This window comes from Talpa occidentalis, unplaced genomic scaffold, assembly GCF_014898055.3.
Source record: "Talpa occidentalis isolate TD23 unplaced genomic scaffold, MPIMG_talOcc4v2.1 talOcc4.14, whole genome shotgun sequence".
NCBI lineage: Eukaryota > Metazoa > Chordata > Mammalia > Eulipotyphla > Talpidae > Talpa > Talpa occidentalis.
The window spans coordinates 71,305,239-71,316,394 of NW_023601433.1; the positions used below are offsets into that span (position 1 = coordinate 71,305,239).

The 11,156-nt window shown below is 40.0% G+C and overlaps 1 protein-coding gene across 1 annotated transcript in view; it reads right to left on the reverse strand.

Moving 5' to 3' along the window:
- COG2 (component of oligomeric golgi complex 2) overlaps window positions 1–11,092 on the reverse strand; it is a 34,465-nt gene extending 23,373 nt beyond the window's left edge. Inside the window, exons 1-4 of the mRNA XM_037510765.2 lie at window positions 10,893–11,092; window positions 4,933–5,094; window positions 2,557–2,622; window positions 326–406 (exon numbers count right to left, since the gene is read on the reverse strand). Of these exons, the coding sequence (XP_037366662.1) occupies window positions 326–406; window positions 2,557–2,622; window positions 4,933–5,094; window positions 10,893–10,964 (381 nt within the window). The 5' untranslated portion in view covers window positions 10,965–11,092. The remainder of the gene's footprint in view (window positions 1–325; window positions 407–2,556; window positions 2,623–4,932; window positions 5,095–10,892) is intronic.
- Between the last annotated feature and the right edge of the window lie 64 nt (window positions 11,093–11,156).

Here is an 11,156-nt window from a genome sequence, read left to right on the forward strand (position 1 = left end):
TTCTGGAACAAAATAAGGAATTTTAAATATTTGACCACTCAATACCTCTTAAATTCTTCTTTTTACAAGTAGCTAACATGACACTGTAACGCATGAAGACACACATGCAAAAGAGTTAGTAAATAAAAAAGGGCCTGGGCTCTAACTCGGACTGTGCCCCTCACTGGCCCTGCTGAGCTACTGATGCCTGGGGATGGAAAAGAGACCTCACATTTGGTAGCGATGAAGACCCCAAGAGCAGTAAGTTAGGCCCATGCATGAAAGTACCTCAACCCCAACATGCCACAGTGAGTCCATGTTTTGACTCTAAGACACTTGACTTTACCTTTTTTTCCCTAATGTCCTCTTGTTTACACATTCGTTCATCTACTGCCCGAATTCCTTCACTGACAGATGACCTAAGACTCTTTAAAAGAAGAAAGAAACTGTATTATGGAAATTGTTTTATAACATGAAATTTACACATTAATTCAATTACACAGAAGTTAATGTTCATAGGCAGCATTATACAGATACTGACAAAAATATTAGCGTTAACTAATATGAGTAGAGGGTACTCATGATTTGGGGCAAAATGACACGTAAAGCCCAGGTCACATGGGATTAGCAATCAAAAGAATACTAATACATCTACAATGAATGTCATAGGTAGTCAGGGTAGAAAAAAAAATCTGAATCAAAGTACAGAAAACTTGGGCAATGAAAATGAAACTTGGGCTTGACTCTGAAAACCTGTGTGTGCTGACCAGGGTGGAAAGGGATTCCTAAAAGACAAATGGTAGGAAGACAGAATTGAGTACATTCAGAGCTGGTGAGGTACATACCCATGTGCGCTGCAGGATTCATTTTGGAGAGAAGTACAAGTACAAGGATTAACTGAAGAGGTCTTTACTTAAGGTCTTTAGACTAGATTCCATACACTCCAGAAACCAGAGAATGTTTAAGTCCTGCTATGTCATGATGAAATGTTGTTTGGGGAATACTGGTGATCAAGAAGTAACAAACAGAACAGGATGGCTAGGAAAAAGGACAAGTGATAGGTGGAGGGACATGTCTAAGAGCTAATTAATAAAGCCAAGTATAAGATAACTAGAAATTAGGGCCAAACTAAAAGTCATAGAAACAACAGAATAACCTGAACAAATCACAGAATTCCATAGAAAGGTGAAGAATTCATTAAATAAACGTTAAATGTCAGCTCTTGTGGTAGTCAGTAAGGTGTCAATGAATAAGACAGAAATAGCCCTCAGTGATCTTAGAATCTCACAGAGTAGCTTCTTGAGTGGGCATCAAAAGGAAGGTAAGGTCTACTGCTAATTTAGGAGAAATGTGTTTATAAAAATAGGTGGTGGGTGACAAGGAAGGACTAGAGCTTGTGTATGGAAAGCAGTCTACAAATTCAGAACAGAAGTCAGCAGGCTAAATCTACCTCCAGGGAAAAGAGTGTGGAGAGGAGTGGAAGCTAAAAACAGGCTGAGGCTAAGAAAACACCATAGCTACAAGGCTAAGGGGAAGAGGAAGCACACCAAAATGAAGGCAAGAAAGTCACAAAGAGACTGGTGTGGACTCCAATAGTGGACCACAAAAAACACTGCTCCTAGTTTTCAAAAAGAAACACTTTAACAAGCTTCTGTAAGATTCAAACAAGTCATAAACATTCAAAAATTTTGACTACTTGAAGGCACAGCTTGAGACATCTCTTATGTATTCTTTCCTGTCTACCATTCATCTGTACTTCTCAGCACTGATGTTTCTGGTATTCTGCCATTTTTTCCACTGTATCTCATGCACCATGTGTGCTCCAATGTGACAGGCACTGCCTTAGGGGCCAGCAGCACAAGGTCACACAAGCTGGTGTGGGCTATGGTGACACACACAGGTAATGATGGTGTAGTGCACCAAGTTTATGATAGGGCATCAGAGCTAAGGGAGCGTGGAAGTTGGGGTGCTGGCACAAACTTGGGGGTTGAGGGGAGGATAGAGCAGCACACTCACTTTTCTGTTCAAAGTGAACCCCAAACTTCCCCTCTACGGTTCATCCACATGGAAGCCCTATCCTCGATGGCTTAGAAGTGGGAAGTTCTAAGCAGCAGAGATCTTCTCAGAATATTAAAACATAATGCTTATTACATTACATGCATATTATCCTTCAGTTATATTAGGGGTTAAACAGCTGTTGCAATGTGGTCCAGAAACCTAACCACATACTAAATATTGTTTGGAAAATACTTGTAAAATTACCAATTTAACCAATATAAACCATTCATAGGTTAAAGACCACTCATATATGGTGAGGTAGCACTAATAAGTTGAATTTTGAAATAGCCTTCATCTCCTCCCGACATTTTAAAGCTCTACTCTGAGAATCTGTCATTTTCAAATCAAGTATGTTTTGCAAAAAACAGACCCATTTAACAGTTTTTTTGGAAGGTGAGTAATCATGGACCATGAAACAACCACTACCGACCTAACAGATTAAAGGAATTCTTGTGAGAGAAGACAAACAAGTTTAAGAGACTGTATAGCATATTGTTATGATTGTATGTGGAGACTTACCAGGACCTCCTCTCTCAACTGTCCCAAAGGCACAGAAAGCTGGTTAAGGGCTTTGTCCATGCCAACCTACAGGCAAAATCATGGGTGCACAAACACATCACAATCAGCAGTGATAGTGACATTATCTGTGTCATGATCAAAGCAGTAATAGACTTAGGTGATTCTTTCTGTACAACAAAAATGAACCACCACATATTATAAGTAACTAGTTAAATAACAGAAATGTTTATGTACAGCATGGTGTCTGTAGTCAATGCCATTGTATTGCATATTTCAAAGTTTCCAGGAAAATAAATCTTAAAAGTACTCACATAAACAGAGAAATCTGTTACTTGTGTGGTGACAGAGAACTAAAATTATTGTGGTGACCTCTTTTTAGTATACACAAATATTAAGTTATTGAGTGAAACTAAATATAATGCCATATAAATATATATTTGGTTATATACTATCCAAAACTAAAATAATGTTGTATGTCAGCTTTATCTCAATAAAAAAAATTTTAAATAATAAAAGTTATTTTGCCCTAAGTATTTTTTTAATAAAATTTATTTTGGGGCCTCCCTGGTGGCAAAACAGGTTGAGCACAGCACTATGAAGCTGTCCGCAGCCTCTGCAGCGCCAGTTCAATCCCTGCCGACCATGGAGATACCCACATGGCAGGGCAGACCTCTCACTGCTCTTCTCAGCAGTGTATTTCATCAGTCTGCCTGTTCTGACCCCCACTCTGTCTCTGGTGAATTCTCTTACCCTCCCGCACATCTGACCTGTATCCCGGTTCTTGTATAAATAAATCTTTAAAGAACAATAAATAAATAAAATTTATTTTATTTTATTTATGCATACAAGAGCTGGGATGTAGGTCAGGGGTGCAGGGGGTAAAAGGATTCACCAGAGAAACAGTGGGGAACAGAACAGGCAGATTGACTGAAATGCACTGCTGAGGGGAGCAGCAAGCGAGGTAGGAGAGGTTTGCTGAGCCATGTGGGTTAGTTCTCTGGTCGGGGATTGAACTCATGCTGCAATAGCTGTGGATAACTTCATAGTACTGAGACTTAACCCCTTGCACCACCAGGGAGGCCCGTGTCTTAAATATTTTGTCCCAAATATCACTCATAGAATATAAAAACATCTGCTGATATACATGAAACTATAAAACTTAGGAAAATGAAGCTTCCTCATGCACAATTTGCCTTTGGATAAAATTTCCATGAATTTGAATATTTTTACTAGGTGAACAGTTATCTGTCTGTAATTTAAGCTATTTCACCAGTTGATGAGAAAGTGTGATGAACTGTATCTATACTAAACATTACCATAGCCCTCCAGGAAAATTCAAATTAAATAGTGCAGAAATAGTTTAAACTTTCTGGGTTTCTAATCCTACTGGGACATTCATGTGAGTGGTATATTTCCCAAAAGCAAATATGGCTCATTAATTTTAATGGTTCCTGAAATTCCCATGGAGATGGCTACTTTCTGCACCTCTTTGGACAGATTTAAAAACTAATTAAAATATGAACAAGAAGACATTTTTGCATGTGTTAGACCTCAAGCATTTCTAAACCACTTTTACAAACAACTGATATGACCACCATCATAAACCATTCTTAACATGTTTATAAAATCAGGCCTCCCAAAGATAAATTTTTGCCAATGTTCCCTCAACCTAGCTATGGCTAGCACATGTACCTGAAAGTAAATTAAATATTTCCTTTTTAAAAAAAAAAACTTATTCATTTATTTATTTATACAAGAACCGGGGTACAGGCCAGATGCGCGGGAGGGTGAGAGGATTCACCAGAGACAGAGTGGGGAACAGAACAGGCAGGCTGACAAAATACACTGCTGAGGGAACAGCGGGTGCGACAGGAGAGGTCTGCCGCGCCATGTGGGGCCCTCACTGGCCGGCCAGGATGGAACCGGCGCTGCAGAGGCTGCAAACAGCTTCACAGCGCTGCACTCTACCTCCTGTACCACCAAGGGAGGCCCTAAATATTTCCTTACCAGCTGAAATTTGCCCTTAAAAAGTAGTGTAAACCAGTGAGACTTCATAGTAATCACCAAGCAACCCGTAAAAACACTCCAATAAAATATTTTCCTCTACTTTACATTAATTCTCAATATCTAATGTAAAAAACAAACTAGAGGACTTAAATGAGTTAAAAACTAAACAAAAAAATGTACCCCCAAAAAAGTCTATTTTTGTGTTAACGAAATTAGTAATATCTTCAAGTTCCTGGTTGGGGGAAATCAACTGAAAGGTTTCTAAAAACATTCAGCACTTTTAAGAAAAAAATATAAATGGGAAAGAAGGCATGTATGAGCGTATGTAAATTACTGATTACTACAGACTCTGTAGCTTTAAAGTCTTACCAAATTTGTTGAAAGGTTGACAAAGTCCGCATAATCCTTATTGATGAGTTCAACCATTGCTGTCTTGAGAAGTTTATAGTAGAGTTCTAGGTCATCTCTCAGTTCTTCCAACTGTACACGTTTCCTGCAGTCAGACACAAAATGATCGACATCGAAATCTTCCTGAAAATAAAACCAAAACAAACAAAAAATTACTGTAATGATATTACACTTTACATATAAAAAAAAGAGAGAAAGAATAAGACAGTCATGACATTCTATTCATTTAAAAGACTAGGTTGTCACAGCCAAAAAGAAAGAGACCAAGGAGGACCCTAACAAGGAATATTCTCTCCTGCTACCTAAACTCTACAAAGGATTTTATTTTTTTATCAAACATTTCAAATTGACTCTTCTCAAAAAGGAAGTCGCTTTCCTCCCTTAATTTGTAAAGTTATACTGTATTCACTGTAAAACCTTCAACTAACAAAGAATTACATAAAAGAGTATAAAAACTCACTCATATTATGATGTTCTAGAGAGAAGTACTAATGATTTCTTTCCACTATTTAATATTATTATGATTCATATTCTTTCAGACTGTTTATTTGTTTTGGTTTAGTTTTGCTTTTTGGAGAGGGGATAAGTTTCTCTTGAACATATAAATTATTTTTTTAAATTGAGATATAATTGATATAACATTATAAGAGTTTCTGGAGTAAGACATAATATATTAGATATCTGTATTACTGCAAAATAAATGATCATCACAATAAACCCAGTTTAACAACCATCATCATACATATTACAAATTTTTTTCCTGCGATAATACTTTTGAATATACAATACTATTAACTATAGTCACCATGGTGTACAGTACATCCCCATCACATTTTATAACTGGAAGTTTGTGCCTTTTAACCACCTTCACTCACTATGCTGAACACTACTTCAAATGGATTTATGCACTCCTATATTCATTGCAGCATTATTTATAACAGTCAAGCTATGGAACCTAAGTATGCAAAAATAGATGAGTGGATGAGGAAGATGTGGTATATATACCCAGCTGAATACTACTCAGCTATTGAGAAAGATAAACTTTTCTTGCCATTTGTGAAAACATAGGTGGGAATAGAGGGGCTCATGCCAAGAGAAATAAGTCAGAAGAAGATGACAAATATCAGATGGTGTCAATTATGTCTCGGATATAAAGAAATAAAACAAAGCGTCATATAAAGCCAAACCAGTAATAAACCCTAGAAATCTGACTTTAGAACTGAGTCTACCCAACACAAGGGAAAGGATAAGGAAAGAGAACGAAGTCCCAAAGGAGTTAAAAACTATGTCAACACAGAAACCTGCACAGAGATGTTTATGGCAGCCTTATTCATGATTACCAAAACGTAGAAACAATCAGCAATTAAGAGAAACAAAATGGTGGTACATCCACACAACGGAGTATTATTCAGAAAACAAAGCAAAACAAAACAATATCAAGCCCTGAAGAGATGGAGAAAACTTAAAAGCCTATCACTAAGTAGAAGACCACTCGGTATTAAAAGAAATGCTGCTTGGTCAGTTTTCTGTCTGCAGGTGAAGTGGAGAGGTACTGACCCTTAGCCCCTCGAACAGAGAGCTGCAACATGTGGCAGCCCAAGAATGCAGAATTCCATTGTATATCTCAAGATCTCTTGAGTAAAACAAAATGTTAAAACCAAGCCAAGGTTCACTGAGATAACCTAAAACAGGTCAAATGGCCCCAAAAAGAGCAAACAAAAAGGGTTTAATGTACATTACCGATTGTGAAAAAGAATTTAGGTGACATCCAGGTAAGACTGTAAATCCTCAGTACTCAATTAATGAGAAAAGGGGGGAGGGCCTTGCACACTAGAATATAAAAACTAAATGGAAATGTACTTTGTCATGCCTGCCTTCTAGACAAAGACACCCAGTCTGGCAAGACCATCAATAAAATCTCACTTTTCCTGTACGCCTTGTCTCCAAGCGCATTCTTTGAATTTGGGCAGCTGAGTGCGTGTCTCACAGCACGTAGCATGAAAAGGCTATATGCCATACGATTTCAAATATACACACTCAGGAAACGGCAAATCTTTAGAGATAGTAAAAAGATCAGTGGTTACAAGGGAGAGAATGAGAAGTGTAGGTAGAGAAGAAATGAATAGGTGGAGTATAGGGGGCTTTTTAGGCAGTGAAATTATTCTGAGTGATATGACAAAGCTAGATACATGACATTATGCATCTGGCAAAATCCCAAGACCTTACAACACCAATAATGAACCTTATATGAACGAGGGACCTCAGTAATAATACTCTATCAATACCGGTTTATCAGTTGGGACAAGTGTACCCCTGTCATACAAGATATTAATACTAACAGAAACTGTGAGGGAGGGGAGAAGGGATATATAGGAACTCTAAAAGTCCTTAAAAAAATAGCTCTTTAATTAAAAATACATCTAAGGTAGATGGAGTATTACTTTTTGAAAATTAGAAGGAAAAGGAGATTCTCTTTATACTCGGAGATATTTCCTCATTGAACCCAGGTAAAGTAAAAATCCCCAAAGGTTAGAAGTTGTGAAGTCATAACTTCTAGATAAATTTGTTTCTTCTCTTTCTAGGTTCTCCATAAGCCAGCAAAACAGACCAGTTACAGGCAATTTAAAAACCATTAACTAGAGTAGCAGGGACATCAATCAAATTTCAATCCAAATAAAGTTTAACAGTTTTATTACGTTAGTAAATATTTGCATTCTGGGGTGGAGAACAATGGCTAATAAGAGAGAACTGGGAATTAGCCACTTAACGCTGACCAAAGACCCAAATATTGTAACTTCAACATTGTAAGAATTCCACAGAACCTTCAAAAGATCAAATTTCTTTAAGCTGACTCATGCTGAAATGTCAAGTAGGAAAACATTCCCCCAATATAAGGAATTATAAAATCACGAGCTATTAGATCTGTGACAGAACCCAAATCCCCCCACATCATTACTCAGTGTTCTTCATTATGGGAGGTGTTGGATGCAGTATTCATTGTGGAGTTATAGTCAAGCTGAAAGCTCCTCTACATACTAGGTGAGGAGGACAAAGAGAATGGACACAGATACAAAAACAGGACTGTTATCAGGAAGGTGAAAGAGTTCCTACTAGATAGCATCTATTTTTTTCTGTAAAACCAATGAAGTCCAGTGCAGGGAGAGAAGAAGGAGGTTACGATTTCATTTGTACATCTAGGTAAACAGGACTAATTTATCTCCGAGAGCCTACCACTTTCTCTCCTCCCACCAATATCTTATGTCCCATCTCATCTTTCTTTTAAGGTTTATTTATTTATGCATACAAGAACTAGGGTACAGGCCAGAGGTGCAGAGGGTGAGAGGATTCACCAGAGACAGAGTGAACAGGCAGAGTAACTAAAATACACTGCTGAGGGGAGCAGCGGGTGAGTCAGGAGAGGTCTGCTGCGCCATGTGGGTAGCTCCCTGGCCAGGGATTGAACTCGTGTTGCAGTGGCTGCGGATAGCTTCATAGGCTGCGTCTTAACCTGCGGTGCCACCAGGGAGACCCTCCCATTTCATCTTTTAGTTGACTGTCAACCCTCTGTGAGAACTGTCCTTTTGTTAAGCTGATAAAGCTAACAGTGTTATATCATCTCTGCCCTGGGTGATTTTGCCATCTGCCACTACTAACTTTTGACCACCTAGTTTTTCACAAACCTGTCCCTTCCTCTGTATTTCTTAACAGATCTCATAAGGGACATTCAAATAACTTTTTAAGTAGACTCTTGTTACCAGCCATTGGATTGTAACAGATATGACTACACAGTCACTGCTTTATACCTGACTGCAGTACACAAGGCCCACTTGCACCCTCACGCCATCCACCTTTCTCTTTCCAATCTCATTCCTGGCCATTCTTCCATACTCCAGTACTGCAACTCTGGTACTGGTTAACTTTCCCACATGCACAAAGTCTATTCAATCACAACACGTGTTGAGACACAAATGTAGAAATATATCCCCAGCAGCAAGATCTCCACCCATCCTTTCTGCCACGGAATTATAACTGCTAAGATATCTCTCCAAAGGAAACATAATTTGCATAGAATTTTTATTTCCAGGCCCCACCTAGAAAACCAATAATATTTCACACACAACAGCTACTCTATCGATGTTCTTCCAGACTTATCTGGTAGCATTTACTAGTACTATAAAATGTTAAACATATTCACAGGTTGAAGAGCCAAGAATGAATATGGAATTACTGGCATTCCAGTCACTTCCCCTGTCTGCTTTCTCCTACCTCTAGGTTCTAATTTAGAATTTATATTTTAAGATTCTACTTTTTGAAGCTGCTTGTACCAAAGGCATTCTCTTAACTCAGAGTGAAAAAGATGGTGGTGCTAGTGAGTCAGAAAGGATGCTGGTGTTGGGAAGGAAGTCTGAAGAAGTCAACAACAGATGGGCAAGGTAAGCATTTTCTGTACTGGGAGATTCTTGAAGGCAGAGAAGTCAGAACAAGGCCCCTGATTTTTGTGTGAACTTCACTCAATGCACCTGTTCCACTACATATCCCCAGCTCTTTCCTTCTACTCTCTCCTCAAGGTAGCTCTTGGCCAGAGCATGCAACAAAGGGCTTCTGGAACCTGAATTCATTTTGAACTCTCAGAACTCCCATCCAAGTTGCAGCTCTTAATTCAGTGGCTGCAAATATCAATAGAAGATAGGCTAAACAACCTAGAAAAAGAAAAACATTATGATTTAAAGAGCAGCAAAAATTTTAAATTTACCATTCACAATGTTAAGGGTATACTAAGGCAAAACTTTTAACTTTTTAACACTAAAACGAGTTAAATGGTGCCAAAAATCCCAAAACTTAGAAATTAAACATACAGATAGGCAGATAGATAGATTATAGTTTAAGAGCTGACCCAGAGGAAGAAGCAAATAAGTAGGCAAAATTCCTCCTAGCTGTGATTCAAATCTTGACATTTTCAAGGGTGTGCCTGATGAACCTCTATTATCAGTAAGATGTTTTCAGTATGTTTATGTCCTAAAATTACCTGCACACCATCATCAGGTTCACCTTATTAAAATAAGTAGAACAGGGCCTCCCTAGTGGCGCAAGGGGTTGAGATGCAACCCATGAAGCTATCCACAGCCACTGCAGCACAAGGTCGATGCCCAGCCAGGGAGTTGACCCACAAGGCGCAGCAAACCTCTCCTGACTCGCCTGCTGCTCCCTTCAGCGATGTATTTCAGTCCATCTGTCTGTTCTGTTCCCCACTCTGTCTCTGGTGAATCCTCTCACCACCCGCACCTCTGGCCTGTACCCCAGTTCTTGTATGCATAAATAAATAAATAAATCTTAAAAAAATAAAATAAGTAGGACAATTTTACAAGAGGATAATTATAGTCTGGTCTGTTGTACTGCAACAAAATCAGTAAAATATCCCCACCTCATTACAGAACTGTAGATGACTGTTAGGCAATGTCTTTTTTTAAATTCCTGAACCGGTTCCAGGGTAGGTATTAAATTGGGTTGCAACTTCCTCAATACACACTGAACTTCTAGGTGCAGGGCAATCAATGGTCAACAAGCTTGTGTCGGAAGAAAGTGGCAATCTGCCTAAGTGTATGGCGACAGGGTCAGACAGTGACACGGCTTTAACACTTAGCTCCAAACCACTTCCCGGAACTTTCAGGCGTTTTCACTCCATTTGCACGATTTCACAGAACTGCTTTCTCCGGGCTGCACCTGCCTAACCTAAATCAAGACAGTCACCAAGCGCAGCGATTCCCTGCGGGGCGCGCACCCGCCGGTGGACCTCGCGGGGGGCAGGCCGGGGGCGTACGGGGCTCCGGAGCAGGAGAAGCCCAAGGACAGACCCCGGAGGGGAAAAGCTGCGAATGGCCCACCCACGGCCCGACTCCGAGGACAGGAGCCCCGGCGCCCACCTTCATAAACTCGTCCTTATCGAAGCACAGCGTGTCAGGCCCCTTGGGAAGGTTCATCCTACTTTTCTCCATCCCGCCGGCCGCCGCCTCTCAGCTCCGAGACACCAGCCGGGCGAGGCAGGAGGCGACTACGCGCAAGGGCACGGGGCCGCTGCCACAGCCGCTCCCCACTGCACAGGCGGCACCACTTCCGCCAACATGGCAGAGCCCGCGCCGCGGCCAATGAGCGAGCGAGCCGCGAACCGGCCTCCGTTTGTCGCCGCA